Source organism: Syngnathus scovelli, chromosome 8, assembly GCF_024217435.2.
Source record: "Syngnathus scovelli strain Florida chromosome 8, RoL_Ssco_1.2, whole genome shotgun sequence".
In the NCBI taxonomy this organism is placed as follows: domain Eukaryota; kingdom Metazoa; phylum Chordata; class Actinopteri; order Syngnathiformes; family Syngnathidae; genus Syngnathus; species Syngnathus scovelli.
In genome coordinates this window covers 19,011,779-19,036,720 of record NC_090854.1, presented here as the reverse complement: position 1 = coordinate 19,036,720, position 24,942 = coordinate 19,011,779, and the positions used below count along the sequence as shown (strand labels likewise).

The window sequence follows — 24,942 nt, the reverse complement described above, 5'->3', positions numbered from 1 at the left end:
CTGAAAAAGGAACACCAAGCGCTCGTCTCAAATTCGAGTCTGCAGCGGGTACACGCGATATCGCACAGGGATCCGATCGCGCTGCGCTGTCGCTCGTAAAGCGGATTCGTTTGCCAAACGGTCCATCATACCGACTGGGTCGGCAGCCCGAATGGGTTGTGTGCTTCGAGACGGTTCGCTGATTCCGGCGGCATTCTCGGCTCGGACCCTGAATTGGTACTCCGTGTCCTCCTTGAGACCTGTCACCACTTGGCTGAAACCAGGGACCGAGCTAGGGGTAACCCTCTCGTAGCGGTCACCGTCCTTCTCCATCCTCTCCACGATGTAGCCTTGAATGGGGCAACCGCCGTCATAATCGGGAGCTTTCCAAGTGATGAGGATAGACTTGGAGGTTGGTTCTTGGGCCTCCACTTGGATGGGTGGGTCTGGTTTCTCTGCAAAGTGGATGGCACTTTAATGGTACCTCCGCCATTGGCCAAGCAGACACTGCCTGCAGGTAACTTACGCTTCATTTCCTCTATGATGACAGGGTTTCTCAACTCCAGATAGGCTCCGGCGCCCACCTTGTTGACGGCCTTGACCCGGAAGTAGTACTCGCAGTTAACGTATAGGTCTTTCACCGCGCAGCTGAGAACATTATCTCCTGACATGACAGGCATGTAGGTCTTCTTGGAGGCTTCACGACGTTCCAGCGTGTAACTAAGAACCGGTGTCCCGCCGTCATCCTCAGGTGCTTCCCAGCTGATCTTACAGGAGTTCTTGGTGACATCGCTTGAACTGATGTCTTTGCACTGACCAGGAAGCCCTACGTGAGATGACAAAAAGTGCAGATGCGTGATTTCCCAAAATGTATGACGGTAATTATCAATTGAAATGTTGAGAGCAACATACCGATGACTTTGACGTTAATGTTTCCATTGGCAGTGCCCAAGCTGTTTGTGAGGGTGATGGCGTAGATGCCAGCGTCAGAACGCGTGCATCGGAGAAGTTCTAGGTGAGAACTGTTCATCTCCACTCTCATGGAGAGACGCTCGCCTTTCTGACATTCGACTGTGTCCTTCTGCCACACCATCTGTGGCGTGGGGATGCCTTTGTAGGGAACGTTTAGGTGCAGCTTCTCTCCCTCCGTCACCACCACATCCTTGGTGTCCAACTCCATGGTTGGGGCACCTTGAGATCAGGTGACCAGCCATAGTAGCAGTTTGAGTATGCATGCTTGCGGTAAGTACGTATATCATCACATTCTGCTCTGCAGCTTTATTCATACTTACAGTCTGGATCCTTGGTAAAGACCTTGTCAGATAGCTCCGAGGGATCGCCTACGCCGAAGGCATTAATGGCGCGAACCCTGATGACGTACTTCTTTTCTGGTTTGATCCCATCTTGAATTTTAAACTTGAGGTCTTTGACCGGCCTGGTATTGACCCTGAGCCACTTCAGTTCCGGACGAGCCTCAGCCACCTCCACATGGTAGCCAATAATAGGGGAGCCACCGTCCTTGACTGGCGGCTTCCACGAGACGTTGATGTGCTCCCTGCTGCTATCCGGGACAGTCACCTCCAAGGGTGGTGACGGCGCACCTGAAGATCAAGACCGTCGGGGTTTCACAACATAGTATCTCGTCTTTGGAGATTCTTCTGCCGAACTGCACGAGTTGTGACATACTTGTCGGATCCTCGATGGTAAGGATCTCGGTGGGTTCGCTGGGTTCTCCAACCCCCGCCTCGTTTTCTGCACGCACTTGGAACTGCACCTCTGAGCCTTCGTCCACATCGACCACCTTGAACTGAGTTTGTTTGTCTGGAGTCTTGCAGCACTTCAACCAACGTGTTCCCACCTTGTCCTTCTTCTCTATCACATATCTATGAGGTTAACGCAATGTTAACGGCGCCAACAACCTGTACCTCCACGTAAGGACCTTTGTAATGGACCAAGCCTCGTAGAAGCAACATCATTTCAAACGGCGGGAGTATGCTCTCACCTGGTGATGGGTCTACCGCCGTGGCTTTTTGGAGCTTCCCATTTCAGCTGCACATGTCGCTTGGTGACTTCCACCACAGTCAGCGCATAAGGAGGTCCAGGAGTAGCTGCAGGGGAAATTGATGTGTGGCTATAAGGCAGGCATTTTGTTGGGCTGAATGTCGAACAAATTGGGTCCAACATTGACTCAGAGCTCACTCGGAACGTACTGAAAGTATCTTTGGCAAGCACGGCGTCCTCCAGCTCACAGAATTCGCCCAGGCCTACCGCGTTTTCAGCGGCCACGCGAAACACGTACAGCGAGCCTTCGTTAAGTGGCGTCACTGTGTATTTGAGCTCCTTGACGGTGGTGTCCACCGTCTGCCAAGCCTTCCGTCGCACGTCTCTCTTCTCCACCACATAGTTGGTGATGGGCGAGCCTCCGTCACTGCTGGGCGCCTGCCATTTGAGATCAGCGTTGATCTTGGTGATGTTGGCCACATCCAGCCACTGAGGCGCAGATGGGGGGTCTGTCACATGGGAACAAGAAAGTGGACTTTTTAAACGACTATACTTCATGAAATTATCACACAGAGTAAGACTGGTGCAAGTATCCAAGACTGCCAAAAGAAGAACTGGCATCATAAAAAGAAAAGACGTTCTTTGGAGGACAACAGTGTCCTGTGAATTCTGGACGGAGAAAACTGCTGATCTGAACGAAATGTGAAAGAAGCCAAAATGATCAAAGGCAGTCAGAGGCACTCTCAAAATAGAGATTCATTGCGACGTCCCGACATGGCTCCCAAAAGACTGGAAAAGTGGGCACGAATGAGGTCTTTTGCCGGAAGGAGAGAGAATGACCAGATGGTACGCAAAACGCCCATTTACCAGCCACTCGTGGCGACAGCATAATCATCGATCATTGGACCACTCTCACCGCAAACAGGAATAGGAGGACGAGACAACTCCCATGTACAACTGGACGAGCCTTTTGGATTCAAGGCAGGCAAAATGTCTGCAACTCTCAAGAACAGTCGTGTTGCCCCCTTTCAACTTTTGCGGCCGAGAGCCAGAAGGGAGTTTGCCGTTTCAATGCCCTCGTTCCATCTTCAGGAGTAAACAAGCTACTATCCGCGCAGCTGGAAATCCCGGCGGCATGTTCAGAAGACAAAGGTTTGAATGTGACTGTTACTTTGAAGCGTGTCGCCCCCTCTGTCTGCCACTTACAGAGTCTCTCCTTGCAGACCACAGAGTCAGAGGGCTCGCTGGGTTCGCTCTCGCCGGCTTTGTTGACAGCCTTGACGCGGAAAGCGTACTCTTGCTTCTCCATCAAGCCCTGCAGCTGGTGTTCAGTCTGTCCAATGCCCTCAGCAATGCGGATCCACTCATCACTTCCTCTTTTCTGAAACTCGATTATGTAGCCATCAATCTTAGCTCCGCCGTCGTGCTCGGGCCTAGTCCATGCCAGCAGAGCAGAGGTCTTGCCAACGTCACGGACCACGGGCTTTCCAGGAGCCCATGGAGGATCTGAGGAAGACAGAGGTGATTTGCAAATCATTTCAATCTCTGTTGGCACAGCTTCTTGCACAATAGCATACCAATGGGGTCTTTGATAAGGACCGGATCGGTTTCTGTGCTTGGTTTTCCAGTTCCGGACAGATTTTCAGCCAAGACCCTGAACCTGTACTTCTTCTTCGTAAGTAGTCCTTTCACCCTGTTGTCATATATTCCACAGGGTTCAGGGGGGGGGGGGTAAATCACAAGTTTCTGTGTCAGCAAGCAACTGAAATGAGATGTTAGGTAACCTGAAGTTGGTGTCCTTGATCGGCAGCTTGTTGCATCTGATCCATTTATCAGTCTCAGGATCAAACCTCTCGACCCAATAACCAGTAATAGGACTGCCGCCATCCTCATCTGGCTCAATCCAGTTGAGAGTCACGGCATCCTTGGCTATGTCAGAGGGAGTGACTCTCGACGGAGGGCCCGGAGGATCTAAAAGGAACGTGCTATTGAATATAGTGAAGGAATACTTCAAAGAGAACGAATGAATTAATTTAGTGAAGAAATACTTCAAAGAGATAAAAAAAAAAAAAAAAAAAAAACCTTCATTCTCACCAAATGAATACTTTGCAATAATGGGCGTGTGCTCGGCAGGTTCTCCGACACCGTACTGGTTTTCAGCACGGATCCGGAAGACGTACTCCATCAGAGCGGTGAGCTTGCAGGCCTTGAAAGTGGTGTATTTAACTGTGGCCGACAGCTTGGTCCATTCCTCTTGGTTAGCCTTGCGACTCTCCACGATGTAGTTGGTAACGGGTGAGCCGCCGTCGTCCCTCGGAGGGTTCCAGGCCAAGAGACAAGACTCGTTGGTGATTTCAGTGATGTCAAACGCAGCAGGTGGCCCAGGTTTGTCTGAACAGGACAGGCAAGACAAATTGTTTGACTAATTCACACGCATTTCTGAATTGAGATGACTTCTGTGTAATTTTTGACTGCGTCCAATCATTCTTTCTGAAGAGCATGATTCTGAATGTCCATGCTAACAGCTATGACTGATGCACTTGTACGGGTAAGTGGCTAACTCTTGAGTGCCACGCACCGAGAATGTTGACATCGACAGTAGCCGTCGCACGTCCGCAGGTATTGACGGCTTCAATTATGTAGATGGCGCTGTCGCTTCTGGTTGTGCTGGCAATAGACAACTTGGAGTGCCCCGGCTGGGTGTCGATGACAATGCGGTCGTCGGCCCGCAGGACCAGGTCGGCCTTGGTCCACTTGACGCGCGGATCTGGCTTTCCTTTGACGTCGGCAGGGAGTTCAATTTTGCTGCCGGCTCTGGCGGTGACGCCGGCCAACAGCTTCACATCCAGCTGAATCTCTGGAGGTTCTGTTGGGTATTTAAAGATAGTCAACGACGGCAATATTCAAGCTGATTTCGCGTTTGCGCAGACTTTTGGACATTAAATTCGGGCTCCACCACTCGAGCCAAACCTTTAGCATCGACAGCCTGGATCTCGTCAGTAGCCTTGCAGGGTCGACTAGCTCCTAATTTGTTGAGAGCTCGGACTCGGTATGCATACCACTGCCCTTCGATCAGACCGGTGACCTGAAACCTAGCAGTGCAAAGATCAGGTGAGACGTGGCGACTCAGAACACACACACACACGCACACACACACACACACACGCACACACACACACACACACACACACACACACACACACACACACACACACGCGCGCGCGCGCGCACGCACGCACGCGCACGCACACATACGCACGCACGCACATCAGAAATAAGCCCTGAAAGGATGTCTAGACCTACTTCAGCTCTTGAACAGGATCGGAGCAGGGCTCCCACTTGTCGGTTCCACGTTGACACTTATCCACCACGTAGCCTTTGATGTGGGAGCCACCGTCATACTTTGGAGGCTCCCAGGACAGAAAGATGCCCTTGCTGCTCTTGTCCCGCCACTTCAGATTTTCAGGAGGATCCGGTACAGCTGAAGCGAGGTTGTAGGAACTCATCAGAATGCTCTTGTTTTCTAGTTTGGCTTTTAGCGGCATATTCTCCTGCTCTTCAATTTCTTAGCAGCCAGCGCACCTTTAGCTACATGAGAGAATACGCCCCTTAATGCGTCAAGTGTATCATCACTCACTGGCAGGAGACGAGACATTCACGGGCTCGTCGATATAGGATGGCTCTCCCGCTCCGCATTTATTGCAGGCAGCGACACTGAACAGGTACTCCTTCCCTTCAATGACATCCGTCACTGTGTGCTCAAGGTCCAGGATTCCGGTGGCCACCTGGCATAGAATACCAAAAGGTCAAGGGAAAGAAGACGGCCGTTGGACTCCAGTCCATCGTAATTGCATTCTATCATTTTGCAAATGTACTGGCAGTAAAACCAATGAAGCACTTTGGCTACCTTTGCCCAGGTCTTACGAGACACTTCTCTCTTCTCAATCTGGTAGTGTGTGACAGGACTTCCTCCGTCGTGCTCAGGAGCCTCCCACATCAAGTGGACATGGTGTCTGGTCACCTCGGCCACCTTGAAGTCTTTGGGAGCACTGGGGCATGCTGGGGAATTCAAGAGGCATTAAAAGTAAACCTTACAAAGAAAAACAACCGGAATACTGTGCATGTTGGCCGTCAGCCATGACACACACACACACACTCGCGCGCGCGCGCCAAAAAATAAACAGATCCATTACCGATAACATTGACATCAATCTCTCCAGAGACAGAGGACATATCATTTTCGAGCTGTACAGTGTAGGTCCCTTTGTCTGGACGGACACTTGGTGTAACTTTAAGCTCTGCATACGAGGGCTTCGTGACCACAGAAACACGCTTCTCTGCTGACGTCAGCTCCTTCTCTTCAAATGTCCATTTGGCGGTGGGAGTTGGGTACCCAGTGATGGGAACTCTGATGGCGAGAGGCTGAGGGACAATGACTTCCAAGCCATTCCTGAAGGCACTCAGCTCCATGGTTGGACCCACTGACGGGAACAAAAGGAATTTTACTGAGCACCCCAAATTGGCCGGCTCATCGTTTTGGCTCTCACGTTCGTACCGTGAGGATCGTCGGCGAGAAGCGGGCCGAGTTGCTCCGCTGGATCGGAGATACCGGCGGCATTCTCAGCACAAACTCGATAAAGGTACTTGGAACCGTGTTTTAGTCCAGACACCTAAACAAAGAGGATCACTTTGCTGAGATTCTCAATGAAACGAGACAAACGAGGTGACAGGAGGAGCGCCGTACCCGGTAGAAGAGGTCTGCACAAAGTCGAGCATTGCAGCGTAGCCACTTGTCTGTGCCATCCTCGCACTTCTCGATGATGTAGCCAGTGATGATACTGCCGCCGTTGCTGGCAGGTGTCTCCCAGGTGAGCGAGACAGCGTCCTTGGTTTGGTCGTTGAAGTTCAGGTTGAGGGGCGGGCTTGGTCTCTCTGCAAGACATTCAGGTCGCAGGCAAATGAGATGTACGTCACGAGCGACGACGGCCGCCGGTGTCAAACGTCACCCACCGATGGGATCCATGATCTTGACGGGTTTGGTGGCAGCGCTGGGTTTGCCGAGGCCGGCCTTGTTCTCGGCTCGCACCCTGAAGATATACTCCTTGTTCTCGACCACGTCGTTGAGACTGGCCGAGCGCTCGCCGGCCCCGCACGACATGCACGCCTCCCACTTTACCGACGTCCTGTCACGGAGCTCGATCACGTAGCCAGTGATCTCTGAGCCGCCGTCAAACAGAGGAGGCTCCCAGATGACGGTGGCACCAAATCTGTTCACCGCACTGACATCTACATTTTCCGGTGCATCGGGAACATCTGACGGGAGACAAAGTGTTTGCTAAGGTTTTCCTCTTGATACGATGGATCACATGCCTGCCTGCCCGCTCGCTCGCTCACCAAATTTATTCTTGGCCTGAACGGCGTCTTCAGTGACAACGTGGGGTCCACTCCCAACACGATTTCTGGCGCAGACTCTGAACAGGTACCAGGAATCCTTTTGGAGGCCACTAACACAGTACTCAGGTGCATCAGCGCGCTCTGTCGCCACCGTCCAGGCCTTGCGCTTGACATCGCGCCTCTCGACCGTATAGGACGTGATTTTGCTGCCGCCGTCACTCTCGGGCTCCTCCCAGGCCAAACTGACTTCACCGTCGACAGTGTCGGTGACCCTCAGGTTCTTGACGGGTCCGGGTACGTCTGCCGAGTAGTGATGGACGTTAAAAAAAATCCAGCGCGGTAAACCCAAACGAATCAAGCAATCCACTGAATCTCACCAATCACATCCAGGTTAACGAAGGCCGCATCCTCTCCGTGCTTGTTCCGGATGACCACCTTGTACTTGCCCTGGTCTTCTTTGGTGGGACTTTTAAGGCGGTACACTGTCTTGTCAACTGAGGTGTCAATATTCTGGGGCAGTAGACTGGCGCCGTCGAAGAACCACTCTACATCTGCCCGAGGGTAGGCATCGTAGGGTACCGTAATGGCAAAGGGCTTGCCGACATCCGTTATCAGGTTCTGGTTTGTGGTTTTAATCTTTGGAGGAGCTGCAAAAGCAGACAACCGAGTTTCATTTGGTTCTGGCATGGATGATTGCAGAGTCAGTCAGTCGTGTGGTGCAGTGTGGTGTGGTGGGACTCACCCGCCAGCTCCAACTTAGCTCGAGCATCTTTGTCTTTGGCAACGATCCTGTACTCGCCCTGATCTCGAGGTCGGAGCTCACACACCTGCAGTCTGTGAACTTTACCCTCGCTGATCATTTGGTATTTGTCTCCTTGGATGATGATCATGTTGTTTCTCATCCACTTCACCTCCACTCTGTCCTTGTTGAGCTCCGCCTCAAACACCACATCTGAACCGGGAGGCTCCATAGTGTCCTGAGGTGGTCTGATGATCTCTACTGGGGTTTCTTTCGGAGGAAAAACGTCATGCGAGAAGATTTATATAAAAAAAAAAAAAAAAAAAAAAAAAACTTTTTGGAAGGAATGAAACAAAACATACCTTCAACAAATAGTCTGGCTCTGGTTCTCTTCTCTTCCACGCCACAGGCGTATTCACATTCGTCTTCTGGTCTGCACGTCTTGACGACGAGCCTGCACGTCTTACCTTCCCTCTCGGTGAGATATCTGAAGGGATACGCAGGCTTCCATAAACACGCTTGAAAAAACACCTTTGATGTCACCAGTCATTTGAGGGCGGGTACCTCGGCCCTTCTCGAATCTCTCTGCCATTCCTGTACCACTTGACGGTGGCCTTCTCTTTGGACAACTTGCAGGTGAACTCTGCATCCTCAAACTCGGTGACCGTCTGGTCTTTGAGTTGTGCAGTGAAGTCCGTCGGGGCCTCGCTGATAATCAATTCGGCCGTGCACTTGTCTTCGCCGACTTCAGCGCTGTATTCGCCCTCGTCCTCCATTACGCAGTCCTTGATGGTGAGCGTGTGGTGGAGACCTTCGCTTCTGTAGATGATGCGTTTGCTGAGCTCCACCTCCTGGCCAGCCTTCAGCCATCTCACCGTCGCCTTGGGTCGGTTCACCTTGCACACAAAACTGATGGTCTTCTTTTCCTGGGTTTCAATGTCCTCTATAGGCACCAGGAACTTGGGCTTCTCCTCTGTAGATGAATTTCTTGGGGTTAGGTTTATTATTGCATTTCACAATTAGCCATTGTTTTGTGTTTGTGTGGATTTGGTCTTTTACCAGTAACTCTCGCAGAGGCCGAGCACTTGGCGTGCTCTCCTCTGTGATTGGTCAGGCCGACAGTGTATTCGGCCTCGTCTGTCTTGCGAGCGTCCCGAATCCTCAGGGAGAAGACGTTGTCTCTCTGAGCCACCATGTACTTGCTGCTCTCAAATATGGTCTCCTGGTTCTTTTGCCACTTGGCCTTTGCACCTTCAGTGTTGCTCTCGCAGTTGAAGACAATCTCGGTTCCCTCTTTGACTTCTGTGTCTTTGATGGGTGTGATGATCCTCAGTTTTTCTGCAATCGAGGACAGACTGTGCGTCACGGCTGTGGTCAGAGGGTCAGGGACAACGAGGGGGGAGCAAATGAGTCTCACCGATCACCAAGAGATCAGCAGAGGCTTGAACAGCGCCAATGAGGACCATGTAACCTCCCTCATCCTTCAGCTCACAGTTTTTCACAACGAGAGCTCGTCTTTTTCCTTGGCTGACAATCTGGTATTTGTCCCCGCTTATGACCTCCTTCTCCCCTCTCAACCATTTCACATCATAGGTTTCTTTGGAGACTGAGCAGACAAACTCAGCCATCTCTCCTTCCACAACTTCCTGGTTCTGCGGTCTGGCGATAAAATCGGCAGGCAGTTCTGGAAGGGGGGAATCAAAAGGACAAGCTTGCTGCTGTTCTTTCATTCGTCCAAGATCTGGTCCAGGAGCAGGATGTGTGTCGTACCATTCAGTTTCAGGACAGCAGCTGTCTTGATGTCGGGACTCAGTCTGCAGTTATATTCACCGGCATCCTCCATCCTCAAGTCCTGGATGATCAGGATCCGTTTACGACCATCCGCGATCTGCTCGTAGCGGCCGCCCTCCGGAAGTTCTCGGTCTCCTTGGTACCAGGTCACCTGAGCCCCGGGCTTGGAGACCTCGCAGATCATCTTAACGCTGTCTGTCTCGGTGCCCTCGACATTGGACAGGTTCTTGGTGAACCTGGCAGCCTCCTCTGTAGTTGAAAATAAATAAATAAATAAATAAATAAATAAATAAATAAATAAATAAATAAATAAATAAATCACTTAAATAAATTATCACTTGAGGGTGAGGAAGCAAACGGTTTTTCTTTTGTGTTTTGTTCCTTTCTTGCCAGGCTGTAAAGTGCAAATGGCAATCACACTGAACTAAAGCCATGGAGGTGGAGGATCCTCACCAATGACAGTCAGCATGCCGGAGCTCTTTGACGTCCTTGCGTCACACTCGTATTCCGCTTCGTCATCCATGGCAGACTTATGAATGATCAGGATCCTCTGAAGCCCCTTGGCCGTAATCTCGTACTTCTTTCCTTTTTTTATCTCGCAGCCATCCTTGAACCAGCAAACCTAAGGGAGGGATCGCAAACGTTGCTCAGCGGAGAACGCGGTCAGCCAGAATCAGGAAAGCAAAGCGTTCAAACCTTAGCGGACTCTCGGGATACTTGGCATTCAAACTTGGCAGATTCTTTCTCTCGGACCTCAACGTTTTGCAGAGGCTTGATGAACTCCACGTGAGGCGCTGAGGGCACAAAATGACCACGGCGTGTCAGGCCGAGATGGAAAGCATTTTCTCCTCGTGGTGGTAATTGTATCGATGGATGACGTGTTGTTATTTGTTGCGAGTGTGTTGATCCTTTCTATCGGCGAGTACTGTCACTGCGTCTCACAGCTGGTTAGTTTTGTCCTGCAGGACTTTTGCTTCTATTCGGCCATTTTGCCTGAAGCTCACACACAGGAACTACAGGAATGTCTCTAGAAATTGTCTTCCCTGCGCGGCACCCGCTTCTAGCTGGAATATTATACGTCAAAGCTCAAGAAATTCCAAAACAGTCCTTACGTATGACGTCGAGGAAGCAGGACGTCCTAAAGTCCTTGGCGTCACATGTGTACGTTTTAATGTCGTCCAGGTTGCAGTCGTGGATCACCAGCGCCCTCTTTCGCCCATCGACGATCACGTTGTATTTCTTGGTCTTATGCATTTCCTGTCCCTCCTTGAACCATTCAACTTGCGCATTCTCTCTGGAGACCTCGCACTCCAGAGTGGCCGTGGCCTCCTCCTCCACTGTCTGGTCCTCCAGAGGCTTGGTGAACTCCACCGGAGGCTCTGAAAGCACACGCCAAAACCTGAGCGCCGAGTGCAAAAGCAGAGACCGGACGGAGGTCAGGAGCGAGCGTCGTTCACCTCTGACTATGAGCTGAGCCTGAGTCTGGAAGTCCTTGGCGGTCAATCTGACGGGGCCCGCCTCTGACAGCTTCACGTCTCGAACCGTCAGCGCGTGAATCCGGCCATCTGCTAGAGTCTTCACCTGCAGGAACCAAACGATGGGAGTCGCGTGCGTTTCCACTTTGGAACCCCTCCGACTAGACGATGGCGGCTGCAGTCTGATGCGACTTTGGAGGCTCGACTTAAAGTTGGGGACTTTAAGCTTAAAGGTTGTCGAGTTCAAGAGTTTTAGTTTGAGCTTGACGTTAGAGACTTGGGGAAGTGAAAGCTGGGGCATTCTCTTATTCGTTGTGGCCGTATCCATTCTTCCATATGGATACTATATCAACTCAGCTCAACTTAGTAGGACAAAAACATTACAACTATTTATAGAGCACTTTAGAAACACCCATTCTGTTGTTGTACATGGATGGAGTAAAAAAAAAAAAACTTAAAAAAGGGAACATGTTGCGACAACAACGACGGGGTAAAAGACTAACTCCAAGGCCCTGACCCGCCTGCGGTGCTTTCCTGTATGTAGTCTGTTTGGTCTGTTCTCTTCCACTAGCAGTAAAAAAGCAAATTTTAGGTTGAACGTTTCGAGGGTGTCGCAATGAGTTTAAACACACAGTGTCACGAGTGAGACAAAAGCGCTCGCTCGCTCACAAGACCTTTGACGTCGTAGTGGCTGAAGCTCCATATCAGGGAGCCTGGAGGGCTAGTGTGAGATTAGTCAGTTATTTTTAACCTCAGCACAGAACTCAGAGACAAAAGGGGCAAAGGTGTCTTTTGACGCGCAGTTGACAAACGCTGGCAAAAGTATTGGGCGTCCTACCCGCTCGCCGTCCTCCATCTTGTTCCCTGAAAGGAACCACTCTACCACGATGCCTTCGTAGGACAGCTCGCAGCGGAAGGTGGCCGTCTCTCCGGCCGTCACAGTGGCGTCCTTCAGTGGTCGCAGCAAGCTGATGGCTCGAGCTGGGGAAGGCGAGGGCGGACGGACGGGCGCTTCAGTGTCCAATCTCTTCAGATAAGGCAGCAGCAGCAGCCTTTGTGAGTGGCTCTCGCTTTAGCGTGCTCACCTTTCACTCGCAGCTGAGCGTTTGTTTTGGCGTTGCCCGCTGAGAAGTCCACGCCTCCCGCCATGTCCATACGGACGTTATAGAGGATAAGGAGATGCTTGGGGCCCTCTGCCTTGATATCCACATCCTGACGGCAGACAAACAGTCCATTCGTTTTGCTTCCATTGGGACCATAAAACTAGCTCATCAACATTCTTGGTGTCTACTGCACGTATATGGACATTTCTACCGCCGCATTTTAGTGACAGAAAATGCACAATGTGAAATGCACCCTTTGTTTGAATAAAGTTGGATTGTAGTACCTTGTGACATAGGGCTAGGGCTTTTACAAAACCATTATTTTCAAGGCCTGTGGGGTGAATCAAAGCAAAAAGTGGCTTTTCAGCCCCTTCCACCTCAATTTGCCAACGTGAACAAAAGGTCAAGGCTTACGGCCGACGGGTGCAAAGCTTCTCCTCTCAGCTTCCAGTGTCCCTCCACATCCTCGTCGGAAAGCTCCGTCTCAAACCTGGCCGTCTCCGTCTCGGTGACCTCCACGCTGTACAGGGGACGCACCACCTTGATGTCACGATCTGGAAGGCAAACACGAGACAGACAACAATGTCAACGTGACAGAAGGAAGCCCGTGGGGTAAAAGGCAGACCAGATGGGGGGGGGGGGGGGGGGGGGGGGGGGGGGGGGGGGGGGCAAAACGAAAGGCTCAAGGGGCAACAGCCGCTTTGCAATACAATGACAGTCATACAGAATCTTGACGTGGGGTTAGGGTTAGATTCCGTTGATTCCAAGGCCTTTCCATTGGTGCGGAGACCAAGAAAGCACCAAAGTGAAGGAAGAAGAGCTCGGCCACTGCACTCCATTTGGTCTTACCTTCAATTTGGAGATACGCTTCCGTCCTGTCGGAGCCGCAGTCGCACGCGTATTCTCCCGTGTCGCTCTTCTCGGCCTTACGCAGAATCAGGATTCGGTTTTTGCCTTCGCCGGTAACGCTGACGTTCTTGGAGGGCGTGAGGTCCTTCCCGTCCTTGAACCATTTGACGTCGGCCGCCGCCTTGCTCAGTTGGCACACAAGCTTCACTTGGTCCTTCTCCACTGCTGTGTAGTTCTGCAGCTTGCTGGTGAAATACGGGTCGCCCTCTGAGGGGGAAGGACACGGAAGGACGGCTTTTGGAGGTTTGTGTGGCAAATATTGACGTCCCAAACATGCCACCTCAGTCGACTATTTGACGACTCTGCTAATCTCGGAAAGGATACGGCGTGGGGTACTGACCGATGACGGTGAGCATGGCGTTGACGCTCTTGTCCGCGGCCTCCACCTTGATCATGGCCGTGTCGTCGAGGGCAACCTCCTTGAAGGCCAGCGTATGGACCGCGCCGCGGTCCGTCATGTGGATGGCCTTTGCCGGGTGAAGTCGCACGTCGTTCTTGTACCAGACCACGGGGATGTTTTCGTGCGAGAGCTCCACGCTGAACTCGGCCGTTTCGCGCTCCTTCACCGTCACGTCCTTGATGGGCTTGAGGAACTCCAGGCGGATTCCTGTGGCGAGAGCGCAACGGTTGAAGATGGCGCGTGCCGCGAGCCCATCGCTTCCGGCGACGCATTTCCACGGTTAGTACAGGAGCGCAAACGCATTTGTGAAATGATTCCACTTGTTTTGGACAAACGATTATAATCAATAATTATTGATCAGCTAAGGAGTGAAGTTTAGCTAACCGCTACATGACAAAGGTAAATGGTCTTGCGCTTATTTGCCACTTTTTTACACCACACAAAGGTCTGTGGAGCGTCTGTGGACCCAGGGCCACACTTTTTTCATTTGCTCTCCAGGAAGGTCGGCAAACACAATAGTACTCACGCTGTAGCTGCCGCCATGGCGCAACTCACACGGCGACCGACCGCTCGCTCGCAAATGGTTACCGTGGTCAAGAAAAGCTTAGTAGCCGCGACCGCCGAGGCCATCCTCTTTTGGCGAGTCGGACCGAGCGGAGCGACAACAAGCCAAATGGTTCTGTCGCGTGGGACAGGCGAGGGCTCACCTTGGATGACCAGTTTGCCGCTGGTCCTCTTGTCTTCCGCCTCAAACAGGTACTTGGCCTCGTCGTCGTAGGTGGCCGAGCGGATCAGCAGCGCGTACGAGTTGCCGTCTCGGATGATCTCGTACTTGTCGTCGCTCCCCAGCTCCTCCGAGTCCTTCAGCCAACGGAAGGATTTGGGCGCTCGGGACACTTCCAGCTCGAATCGGGCGGAGTCCTTCTCGAACACGTGCACATCGCTCAGCGGCATCAGGAAGTTGAGCGGAAGTTCTGACCAAGCGGGCGGACAAAGAAAAAGGCGTCACGGTCCAGGAATGGAGAGGAACCCTAACTTCTGCCCTTTCAGTCTAACTGCCACCAGAGAGTCATCTGGGAGGCAAAAATGGGCAAAAATCAAACAAAGGAAGGCAACCGGACTCCTGTTGCGGGGTTGGAGGACTTTCGTCCTTTCTCCAGACGTCCTTTCAAAATATCACTTTGCTATCTTGGGGTCTTACGGTGAGCTTGCGATCGGATTTGTTTTTCATGACTCGATTTCATTATAAAGGAGTTTTTGATCAATAAAGGACCCATTAAGATGAGCCTCTCCATTTCGAAAGTAGAGCAAAGGAAAGCGACAATGAAGTCGGATTGCGTCTAGAGAGACGGCAAATGCGGACAAAAGAATTTCGGCAGCCGAAAATGAAGCAGGTGGACTGCTTCAGAAATACCAAAGACTCTCCAGTTCAATTTTGGATGATCGTTCTCCGAAAACAAAGACGAGCCCAGTCGGCCGAATTGAAGTTTGCAAATTTCAGAGAATGTGGTGGATTCACCTTTGACTTTCAGGTTGGCGGCGCACTTGGCATTTCCGGCGGAATAAGCCACCTCACCGCTCATGGGCACTTTGCAGTTGTACAGGATGAGCGTGTGCTTGCCTCCCTCTTCAATGATGTCCACATCCTGCCCGTTTCAAAATGGTGCCACTCAATAAGCGAGCCAGACAACAAAGGAGCACACGCCGAGCGAGCAAGAGAGAGGTGCTCACAGAGGAAGCGCTCAGAACTTCTCCGTTCAGCAGCCACTGGCCGTGGACGTCGTCCTCAGAGATCTCCGCCTCAAATCGAGCCGTTTCGCCGTCAAAGAGCTCCACGCCGTAAATAGGTCGAAGCAGCTTGATGACGCGAGCTGGCGGGGAGGCCAAAAGTGAAGATGCTCGGCCCAGGCAAAGTCCACCGAGGGAGGCGACAATTTGCTATTACCTTCCACGGTGAGGTCGGCGACCGTCTTGTCGGTCCCGCAGTCGCAGGTGTACTTTCCTTGACTGCTCCGCTCCACCTTCATCAAGACCAAAGACCTGCGAGTTGCCTCGGATTGAATGAGTACCGTCTTGGAAGCCATCATCTCCTTCTCTTGGTGATACCAAATCACGGGGACGTCTTTGTTGAGCTCACAGTCCATAGAGACCTGCTCTTTCTCAGTGGCCGTGTAGTCTTGGAGTTTCACCACAAAGACGGCGTCGCCCTCTAGAACAACACCGTCGATTCATTGATTAAAGGCGGCCGGCGCCATGAAAGCCTGCCCTTCTCCCGGACTCTGGTTGCTCTGCCACCTCCGCAGAATTGGTCGGTCAAGCACCCAAAGACCGGGCTCTGTCCCGCCCCACGCGCCCCGCCCCGCCCCAGCCAGCACCTCTTCTCCCCGTGCAAGAGATGGGACGTGTGACATTACCTATGACCGTCAGCTTTGCTGACGTGCTTATTCCCTTGGCCTCTGCCTTAATCTGGCAGGTGTCATCCAATGTCAACGAGTTCATTTCCAGAGCGTGTTTCTTTCCTTCCACGTGCACGATCACCGTTCTGCTCACGTGGAGCTTGACTTCATTTCGATACCAGACCACCGGTACGTCGTCGTGAGTCAACTCCAGCTCAAAGCGAGCCGTTTTGCCTTCTTTGACCGTCTGGTCCTCCAGCGGCTTGACAATCTTAAGCCTCAAGCCTGGAACAGAACAGGAAGAGCCGCGCCCACCCGCACGCCCGGCCGTTAAGGAGGCGGCCCACTACAAGCGCCCGACGGCGAACCGAGACTTACCTTCCACCGAGAGCCGAGCCGTGGATTTGTGATCCAAAACTTGGATGGAGTACTCGGACTCGTCGTCAAACTCACAGCTGTTTATGATCAGCATGTGCTTGTTTCCGTCTTCGATGATCTCGTATTTGGGGCCCGGGGCCACGATTTCCGTGCCCCGGAACCACATGGCCTTGGGTACTTGCTTGGTGAGGGTGCATTCAAACTTTGCTTGTTTCTTTTCGGGAACTGAAACGTCCTTCAGAGGCTCCACAAAGCCCATTTCGATCTCTGCAAGGTTTCTCTGGGTTATTGACGTGCTATTTTCCCCACGCAAATGCTCAGCATCCATTCCAATGGAATCGCGAGAATGCTTTTCTTGTCATTGTACAACAGAGACGCAAATTGAGAGCGCGGCGGCTCCGGAGGTGCAAGACATGAGCATCGATTGGTGGAGGACTGGACTCAAGAGAGGAGAACGCACGCATGCACGCGTACAGTCATACACGCATACAGTCATACACGCATACAGTCATACACGCATACAGGCATACTCGCATACAGGCATACTCGCATACAGGCAGGCATACTCGCATACAGGCAAAGTTTGGATTACGGCCATACCTTTGACAGTCAGCATGGCACTGGTGATGGCGTTTAAAGCCTGGTAGGACACTTCGCCCGCTTGATCCAACTGGACGTTCTTCAAACTCAGGAAGCGTTTGTTGCCATCGGCTTTAATGTCGCACGTCTAAAAACGCGTTTGGCCCATTTATTTTTCAATTTGAAACACCACGAGTAGCACGCAGGCAATGTCTGGCAGACGGGGCTGCATCTGGCCACCGAGACGTGGCGACTCACCGGGGATCTGCTGAGCACTTGTCCCTTGAGCTTCCATTCGCCAACGATGTCGTCCTCTGAGATTTCCGTGTCAAACTTGGCTTCTTCCTTTTCCACCACTTCCACGCTCGCCAGCGGTTTGAGGATTTGCGCCTCACGCTCTGCACACAAGCACATCAAAGCGCTCATTCAAGGTGAAGGTGTACGTTGCCACCCCCAGCCACCCCCCCACGTGGGCCACGCACCTCCCAGAGTCAGTTTGGCCAAGTATTTGCGGTCCTCCACGGCAAAGGTGTATTCCGACACGTCGTCGGGCTGACAGTTGTTGATGGTGAGCTGCATGCTGACGCCGTCCTTGCTGATCTCCACCTTGTCGGAAGGCGTGAGCTCCGTGTCGCCTTTTAGCCACTTCCAGTTGGGGGTGTCCTTGAAGAGTTGACACCTGAAGGTGGCGCTGGATCTGGGTTTCACGTGCTGGTCCCTCAGGGGCTTCACCAACCAGTCTTTGATCACCTCTGAGCAGCACAAGGGACAAAAATGGTCTCTAAACGCAGCATTGTGAAACTCGGGGCTCGTTTGCCGAGCGTCTGTGTCGCGTTGCGGCAGGCGCAAAAGCGGAAGAAGGAGGGAGGGAGGGAGGGAGTCACAGGCACGCTCTGACATCCCGTCTTCATCGAGGAGTAGAAAAGGAGTAGAAAGCCCTGGTCAGAGCTGCAGTGAGCAGACACGCCGCCGCCGAGGGACGTGTCCACTCTTCAACCTTTCCGAGGGCACGCGTTTAGAAGCTGAAAGGCATTAGCCGCAGGCGTCCTCCTCACCGGTGACTTTGACGTTGGTGCTGGTCTTGATGCCGTCCGGCGCGTCCACCTCACACGAGTAGACGCCGCTGTCTTCCTCGAGGGCGTTCTGGATGGTGACGGCGTGCTGCAAGCCGATGATGTTGATGGCCAACTTGCCGGCCTGTCTCTTCAGTTTGACGCCATCGCGCTTCCAGATGACGTCTCTCTCCTTGTTGAGCTCACAGGTCAGGTACATGGGCTGACCCTTGGTGCACGACGTCTCTGCTTCCAACTCTTTGACCCACTTCACAGGCAGCTCTGCGCAAGGACAACATCTTGGAATGCACACGCTCAATTTGCCAAGGCAAAAGGTGACTTTTGCAAGTCCACATGTTGACTTTTGTGCCTTGAGGACCATGTTCTTGCAGGTTTGAGAGCAAAACCTGGGCCGTGGCCTGGAGACTGCTTTCTATGTGGCTTGGGAGCCACCGCTGTACACGACCAAGACCGCATTGACTTTAAGACGTCGTCGGTTGACAATTGGCCAATTGAACGGCGGTCTAGACACTTGGAGTGCCAGTTACAAAAACTCACGGCCGGCCTGGGAACAATTGAAGACTGGAAATTGTTGCCGAGTACTTTTCTGTGCTTCTCCAACGTCTAAAAAAGGAAAAGATCGGTGAGCTCACCTTCAACAACAAGTTTAGCGGTGCAGGTGATCTCCCTTCCGGCATTCTTGGCAACGCAGGTGTACTCTCCGGTGTCCGACAGCTGCACGTCTTTGACCACCATCTTGCGGTCTTTGCCGTCCGAGGTGAACTTGTACTTGGGGCCCTCACGCAGGTTGCAGCCATCCTTAACCCAAGAGGTGACGGCGGTGGACGGCGACACCTGGCACTCAAACACGGCCGAAGAGCCAATGGACTCGGCCTCCTGCAGCACAATGTCCACCAGCTTCTTGATGAACTTGAGCGGCACCGCTTTGAGTTTGAATCCTCCAAAAGGCTCCTCCGGAGGAGAGGGGCCTTTACCACCGCCGCCGGGCCGCAGGCCTCGACCCCGACCGCCATCCCCGGGAGAGGGTGTTAGTCTCACTGCAAAAGCAGATTGAAAAATACGTGGGTGGGGTAAGATATGGGACGCAAGGCAACCAGTAGGGGCAAATGTCGATTCGTTCAAGCCAAAAAATCAAGAGTTTAAATCAAAGAGTCTTATGGAAAGAAACCGAAAAGGGACGCATATCAGTTCTCACCGCCAAATCCTCGTCCTCGTCCTTTGGGAGGTTCCTCTGCTGGTTTGCCATCTGGACAAGTGATGGAAAAATGTTCTGTCACAAAATCATCTTTTGCTCTTCCTCTAGTCAAATTGTTCTGCTCAAACACAACAATGACAACAAGAATTCTTTCAAGAATGTCTTTCATGATGGGGGAATAGAAATAGAACGAGGATGATGACGACAACATTTAGGAGTCGTGTGATGATGATGATGATGATGATGATGATGATGATGATGATGCATCAGGTGACCCAAGAGTGTGTGATGAGGATTAGAACAAGACATCTCGGAAGGGGTTAGGAAGGTGGCAAGGTTGCTGGGAAGGGAGGTGCTGCTGGGATGTAAGCAGGTAAGGTGGGTGGCAGTGAGAGGTTCAGGTAATGCGTGCCAGTCGGAGGTTCTGCTAGTGGGTGTCGGTAAGATGGGTGAAAGTAGGAGGTTCTGCTAGTGGGTGCCGGTAAGATGGGTGACAGTCGGAGGTTCTGCTAGCAGATGCCGGTAAAATGGGTGACAGTCAGAGGTTCTGCTAACGAGTGCCGGTAAGATGGGTGACAGTAGGAAGTTCTGGTAGTGGGTGCCGGTAAGATGGGTGCCGGTCGGGGGTTCTGGTAGTTGGGTACAGGTTGGGGATGCTGACAGCAGCTCCAATTTTCTGGATGCTCGCTCACCTTTTTGGCTGTCAGAAGGGCCTGGGGTTTCCCATGCGCCATCCAGCCCTTGAACTTGCCAGTCGTCAGAGGGGACCGGCTCCCGAGTCCAGGTCTCCTCATCGGCTGCGTCCTTGCTGTCCTCAGCCTCATCCTTAATCATTTCTTTCTCTTGCCGGGTGGGCTTCACCCGTGAGACCCCCTTCCCTTGGGAGGCCTCTGGAGGGCAAGGTTCCTTTAAAATTGCTGTAACTTCTGGTGAAGCGGTTTCTGACATCCTCTTCACTTTCTCAGCACCACCAGTGTCGGTTCCAGCGGTGACTTCCTTTGCTTTGGACTTCTCAGCCTCTTTTGGTTCCACCTTTTTCAGCTGCTTCTTGGGCTCCAACGCCCCTTGACCCTTTTCTGCATTGCGTCCAGGCGATAGCGTACTCCTGAATTTGGCGCCAGTCTTGATGCGATCAGTTTGTCTGTGTGAAATGTTGTGCTTGTCTTTCTCTCCTAGGGCAGGGTTGGGCGCCTCTGGAGCCAGTCTGGCCGGTACCTCTGCGGCTGTCAGCGTGGTTTTTGACACCTCTTGATGCACCATGAAGACTGCTTGACCCGTGGTGACTCTTATCTCTCTGTGCTCGCCATCAGCAGGTTTCGTCGCTTTGGCGTCATCGTCAGCATTTGGAATGAGGACATCCTTTGGCAAGCTGGGACGTCCTTCGAGTTGGATATTTTGTCTTTTCGATTTGATGGATTGCATCGGCTTGCCTGGGACTTGAGTTACTTTTTTGGAAGCGGTCGTTTCTTTCGGTTTTTCTGTCTCCATTTGATAAGCAACCGCAAGCTCGTCACGTACTTCGCAAAGCTGGACTTGACTCATCTCTTGGGTCAGAGTGACGAAACCTTCCCGACCTTTGATTGTTGAATCCCGACCTTGTCTTTCATGCAGACTGGGAATGTCGGGCTCTCGGTCAAGATACTTTGTGTGCACCATGTGTGCTGCTGCTGCTGCTGCTCTTGTCTCAATTTTGGGTTCAAGCGGTGCTGTGTTTTGGATAGCGAATCATTTCACAAACACGTCACAAACAGGTACACACACTCGAGCAAAACAGCAAGTAGTGACATGAATTTCTCATTCAAACAAAGAAAAGGCCAAAGAAAATACCTTTGGTTGGTCCAGGAGCCTTAACCGGTTCCTTGTCTGCAAGAGTCAATATTAGTGAGTCATCTGGAAATGGTTCATTTGCAAGTTCAGGGAAAAATAAATGGCTGCAAACCGGGGACAACAAATGGCAGCTTGTCACTCGCCAGACGGACGACAAGACAGAAATTACCTGCGGGTGGAGGGACTCGCTTCAAGACAGGAGATGCTTTGGCCGCTGCTTTGGCTGCTGGAGAAGGTTTCTCCTCTGCCAGAGCGGGCAAAGAGCCAACGCAAGTCAGGTTGGAATTGGAAGAGAAAGCAAGACGGCGGACACGCTGGGGAGGGGAGATGCTACCTGGGGCGGGAAGGACTTGAGCGCGTGCCTCTGCTGCCACTTCCTTCTCCTCTGGAGGGAAGGCTTCAAGGTAGAACACAGGAAAACGTCACGGACAGGCAGACACAAAGAGGAAAAAAGTGAGCACTCGGCGGCTGATCGAAGCTCAGAGAGACACTCGGCAAGAGGTCCGAGTACCTGCGGGAGGAGTCCTACTGTCCTCTGCGGCTCTGGCAGGGGAAGCTTTCCATCTTTGGTTCCCTGGAAGTGATAGCCCTTTGTCAAGTTTGCTGTGCGGTCGGTGTCTTGCACACAAGCAGTTCCTGCTAAATGTCCAGAAGCTGGCTTCTGCGGCTTCTGCCACTTAGGGTAAGAACTAAAAGTTGTGCGCAATGCTTACAACCCAAACGCAAAGCAAAGGACGGACTTGAAAGAGAGTTCCGAGTCTGCCGCCCGTCAGTGTCGGTCAGTGTACGCCTGTAAGCAGCTTGAGCGCAAGACTCTAACTCCTGAAACAGGCCCAGAGTGAAAGACTGTACTTGGTTCGGGCTCTGGTTCAGGTTTTGGTTTTTGTTCAAGTTGTGCTTCGGCTTGAGGTTCCCATTGAGCTTGCGGGGCTGCTTTTCTGAATCCTTTCAATTCTTCAAGGTTTCCTTCTGCGTAGCGTGCGGCACTGTTGCGCTATTTTCTGGCATGTCTGCTGTACGCGCACTTGCTCCTTTTTTGCTCCTCTTATTTATTTATTTATTTATTTATTTATTTATTTATTTATTTATTGTGTTATTTATTCATTATTTATTCAGCACGCTGTTGTTATACTTGTTTGTCTGTTGTGGGCCATGTCTTGTCACCGTGGGATAGGGGGGAACGAAATTTCGGTTTCTTTGTGTGTCTTTGGCATGTGGAGAAATTGACAATAAAGCTGACTTTGACTTTGACTTTAAAAAGACAAGCCACTTTGGTGACTTGTCTCATTCGGGAAAGACGTCAGATGCAACTACTGAGCGATGAACAGCCGTGCTGAACGTAGCAAGAAAGACACTAAAGCCTAAGCGTTACCGTCGGAGAGGAGATGCTCTTCTTGTGGCGCTGTCATCTCTGGCTCCTGGCGGTCAGGGCCTTCAAAACATTGGGACTCGTTTGACTTTTCCAGAGCGAGAAATGGGTCGCAAGAGGACCAAAATGGCGTGAGCAAGGAATAACGGGAGCAGATACCTCTGAGTGGAGCAGGAGCTGGAGCTTCAGATGCAGCGGGCGTCTCCTTCGGTGTCCTGTCAACTTTGGAGAAAGGGCATGTTAAAGCTACCGGCCGGGCCTGGACCGGCGGCGTCTTTTTGGAAAAATGTCATTCTAATCGACCGGCTTGTTCATCAACAGCGACAATCCAAACAAAGCCTTGAGAGCCCATTCCCTCCGTCAAAAACATTTGAAAGAGGATCAGGACGACGAAGTGCGCATGCATTTAGAAAAAGCTTTAGCCCTGGAGCACCGATCAGAGCAGAAGACCATAGTCAGGTCATAGAAAAGACGTGGACACGCGCTGCTCTTACCGGAGACGCTGAGACTGGCGTCGGAGATGTGAGGACCGCAGACCACCCGGTAGTGGCCCTCGTCCTTGGCCCGGCACTGGCGGATCTCCAGGCTGTGGCGCTCGCCGTCACTGCGGATGCTGTACTTTACGCCGTCCTCCAATCTCTGGGTTCCTTTGTACCAGGTCAAGGTGATCTCCGGGTAGTTGATCCTGATCCGGCACTCAAAGGTAGCGTTGTCGTTTTCGCACGCGCGCTGGTCGCCGATGTCCTCCAGCACAGTGACGGGCTGCAGGTTGACAACCGCATTCAAGCGTTGGATGGTGAAAATGCTCTTTGGGCTTTTGGCGTGCTACGTATGTGTCGACCCCGTTTGCAAAGCAACGAACCACGCGGATCAGATGCAAATGTGCCAAAGTTTGGGTGATGCATTTTGTAGCTGCTCGCTGCGGTGGGTAACGAAAATACAGCCGACTCGATCAGAAGCCGGACAATCAAAGAGGGAGCTTGCCCTTTCTACGTCGACAAGGTGCGTGTGCTTTCTAGACTAACGAGGGTCATCGTTGGCGCAAGCGAGTCGGGCGGAAGTGAGAAATCAATGGCGACCAGGCGATGGATTAGGGACAGTGTTCTCTCATGCAGCACTTTTACCTCCGTGTCCATGCGTCCCTCCAGCTGCTGGATGAAGCGGACCATGTCTTCGTCATAGACCTGCTCGTCAAGTTGTGTCTCCTGCAAGAGAGCCCGACGGTCACGTGACATAGACAAAGCGTACTGGGGTCTTCCTATGGCGCTGAGCTTTTTTTGCAGTGCCCAATGTTTGGATGGCATTCTGGTGTAGCTTTTAGTTTATGGACGGATGAGCGTCTCCAAGCTTAGCACCGAGTTGGATTGGACAATTCCTGCATGGAGCTCAATGACTAGATGACCTCGCCTCCCTTCATAGCAACACTCAGTGGGTGGACGGACGAAACAGTACGGTCACAAGCTGACGGACGGCGAGTTCCTCACCACAGCTTCCATCTCCTTTTCCTGCTTCAGCAGCTCCACCGCTTGAAGGATAGCTCGATAGTTGTGAATGTGGTGCTCTCTCAGGATCTTCTCGTAGTCTTTGGGCTCATGGCCTCGCAGCAACTCAACCAAGTTGACCTCATCTGCTTTTTGGGGGCTCTTCTGCTTTGAGGGGGTCCTAGCTCAACCAAGAGCAAAAAAAAAACCATGCAGCTGATATAGACTCCATCTTCACGACGGCACAAACAGGACCCTTGTCCCCACTCTCGTGCCAAAGGGATTGGCTTATTTGGACGAGTCCCAACAAAAGGAAGAGAATTCTTTCTCAAGTCCGACCGACGGCTTACTTCTTCAAGCGGATTCTGATGTCCTCCGCCGCTTTCTCAGTTTTGGTCACCTCCATCTCGGCACTGCACTCGATCTCGCCGTGCTTGTTAGAGGCCACGCAGCGGTACTGGCCCGAGTCAGACCGAGTCACCTCCCGGATCTCCAGTTTGGCCTCCTGGCCCTTGTGCTGGATGGAGACGCGGCCGCCGGTGGTCAGCTGCCTCCATTTGCCCTTCATCCACTTGACGCTGGGAATAGGCTCGCCTCCGATCTTGGCGATAAAGGTGGCCGTGCCCTCTGCGAGAAAACAACATCACATCACATTCTATGAGATGAGATGAGATGAGATGAGATGCCAGCAGAGACTCATTACAATTGTGTGGCTGATAAACTTTTGGAGCAACTCACTCTCTGTGACAGAAACACTCTTTGGTTGTTCAATGAAGAAAAGATTGTCCAGACGCTTGACGGGGGCGGCGGCGGCGGCAGGGGTAGAGACGTCAGGGATTGCCTTGCGTTCTTG

At 52.2% G+C, this 24,942-nt stretch overlaps 1 protein-coding gene across 3 annotated transcripts in view; it reads right to left on the bottom strand.

Annotated features, from left to right (window-relative positions):
• The window catches only part of LOC125973801 (titin), a 116,826-nt gene that overhangs the window by 69,298 nt on the left and 22,586 nt on the right, over positions 1-24,942 (bottom strand). For 2 of the 3 annotated variants that reach the window (XM_049728297.1, XM_049728298.1), the window contains exons 41-101: positions 24,828-24,938; positions 24,440-24,716; positions 24,093-24,270; positions 23,733-23,813; positions 23,103-23,370; positions 22,768-22,830; positions 22,612-22,671; positions 21,751-21,813; positions 21,574-21,636; positions 21,409-21,483; positions 21,240-21,275; positions 20,105-21,118; positions 19,413-19,463; positions 18,850-19,254; positions 18,200-18,478; positions 17,627-17,896; positions 17,403-17,542; positions 17,166-17,292; positions 16,566-16,832; positions 16,206-16,472; positions 15,737-16,000; positions 15,523-15,662; positions 15,311-15,437; positions 14,499-14,765; positions 13,732-13,998; positions 13,332-13,598; positions 12,897-13,036; positions 12,465-12,591; positions 12,218-12,360; positions 11,362-11,485; positions 11,017-11,283; positions 10,601-10,698; positions 10,358-10,526; positions 9,884-10,153; positions 9,531-9,797; positions 9,173-9,451; positions 8,678-9,086; positions 8,476-8,600; positions 8,117-8,383; positions 7,752-8,021; positions 7,375-7,674; positions 6,991-7,293; positions 6,725-6,912; positions 6,536-6,650; positions 6,174-6,461; positions 5,888-6,039; positions 5,618-5,765; positions 5,284-5,461; positions 4,951-5,072; positions 4,559-4,846; positions 4,075-4,371; positions 3,765-3,951; positions 3,558-3,673; positions 3,187-3,486; positions 2,190-2,489; positions 1,982-2,087; positions 1,666-1,862; positions 1,272-1,580; positions 892-1,170; positions 506-805; positions 132-434 (exon numbers count right to left, since the gene is read on the bottom strand). In XM_049728297.1, the coding sequence (XP_049584254.1) occupies positions 132-434; positions 506-805; positions 892-1,170; positions 1,272-1,580; positions 1,666-1,862; positions 1,982-2,087; positions 2,190-2,489; positions 3,187-3,486; positions 3,558-3,673; positions 3,765-3,951; positions 4,075-4,371; positions 4,559-4,846; positions 4,951-5,072; positions 5,284-5,461; positions 5,618-5,765; positions 5,888-6,039; positions 6,174-6,461; positions 6,536-6,650; positions 6,725-6,912; positions 6,991-7,293; positions 7,375-7,674; positions 7,752-8,021; positions 8,117-8,383; positions 8,476-8,600; positions 8,678-9,086; positions 9,173-9,451; positions 9,531-9,797; positions 9,884-10,153; positions 10,358-10,526; positions 10,601-10,698; positions 11,017-11,283; positions 11,362-11,485; positions 12,218-12,360; positions 12,465-12,591; positions 12,897-13,036; positions 13,332-13,598; positions 13,732-13,998; positions 14,499-14,765; positions 15,311-15,437; positions 15,523-15,662; positions 15,737-16,000; positions 16,206-16,472; positions 16,566-16,832; positions 17,166-17,292; positions 17,403-17,542; positions 17,627-17,896; positions 18,200-18,478; positions 18,850-19,254; positions 19,413-19,463; positions 20,105-21,118; positions 21,240-21,275; positions 21,409-21,483; positions 21,574-21,636; positions 21,751-21,813; positions 22,612-22,671; positions 22,768-22,830; positions 23,103-23,370; positions 23,733-23,813; positions 24,093-24,270; positions 24,440-24,716; positions 24,828-24,938 (13,158 nt within the window). The remainder of the gene's footprint in view (positions 1-131; positions 435-505; positions 806-891; positions 1,171-1,271; positions 1,581-1,665; positions 1,863-1,981; positions 2,088-2,189; positions 2,490-3,186; positions 3,487-3,557; positions 3,674-3,764; positions 3,952-4,074; positions 4,372-4,558; positions 4,847-4,950; positions 5,073-5,283; positions 5,462-5,617; positions 5,766-5,887; positions 6,040-6,173; positions 6,462-6,535; positions 6,651-6,724; positions 6,913-6,990; positions 7,294-7,374; positions 7,675-7,751; positions 8,022-8,116; positions 8,384-8,475; positions 8,601-8,677; positions 9,087-9,172; positions 9,452-9,530; positions 9,798-9,883; positions 10,154-10,357; positions 10,527-10,600; positions 10,699-11,016; positions 11,284-11,361; positions 11,486-12,217; positions 12,361-12,464; positions 12,592-12,896; positions 13,037-13,331; positions 13,599-13,731; positions 13,999-14,498; positions 14,766-15,310; positions 15,438-15,522; positions 15,663-15,736; positions 16,001-16,205; positions 16,473-16,565; positions 16,833-17,165; positions 17,293-17,402; positions 17,543-17,626; positions 17,897-18,199; positions 18,479-18,849; positions 19,255-19,412; positions 19,464-20,104; positions 21,119-21,239; positions 21,276-21,408; positions 21,484-21,573; positions 21,637-21,750; positions 21,814-22,611; positions 22,672-22,767; positions 22,831-23,102; positions 23,371-23,732; positions 23,814-24,092; positions 24,271-24,439; positions 24,717-24,827; positions 24,939-24,942) is intronic. The other variant, XM_049728299.2, reaches the window with a different exon arrangement.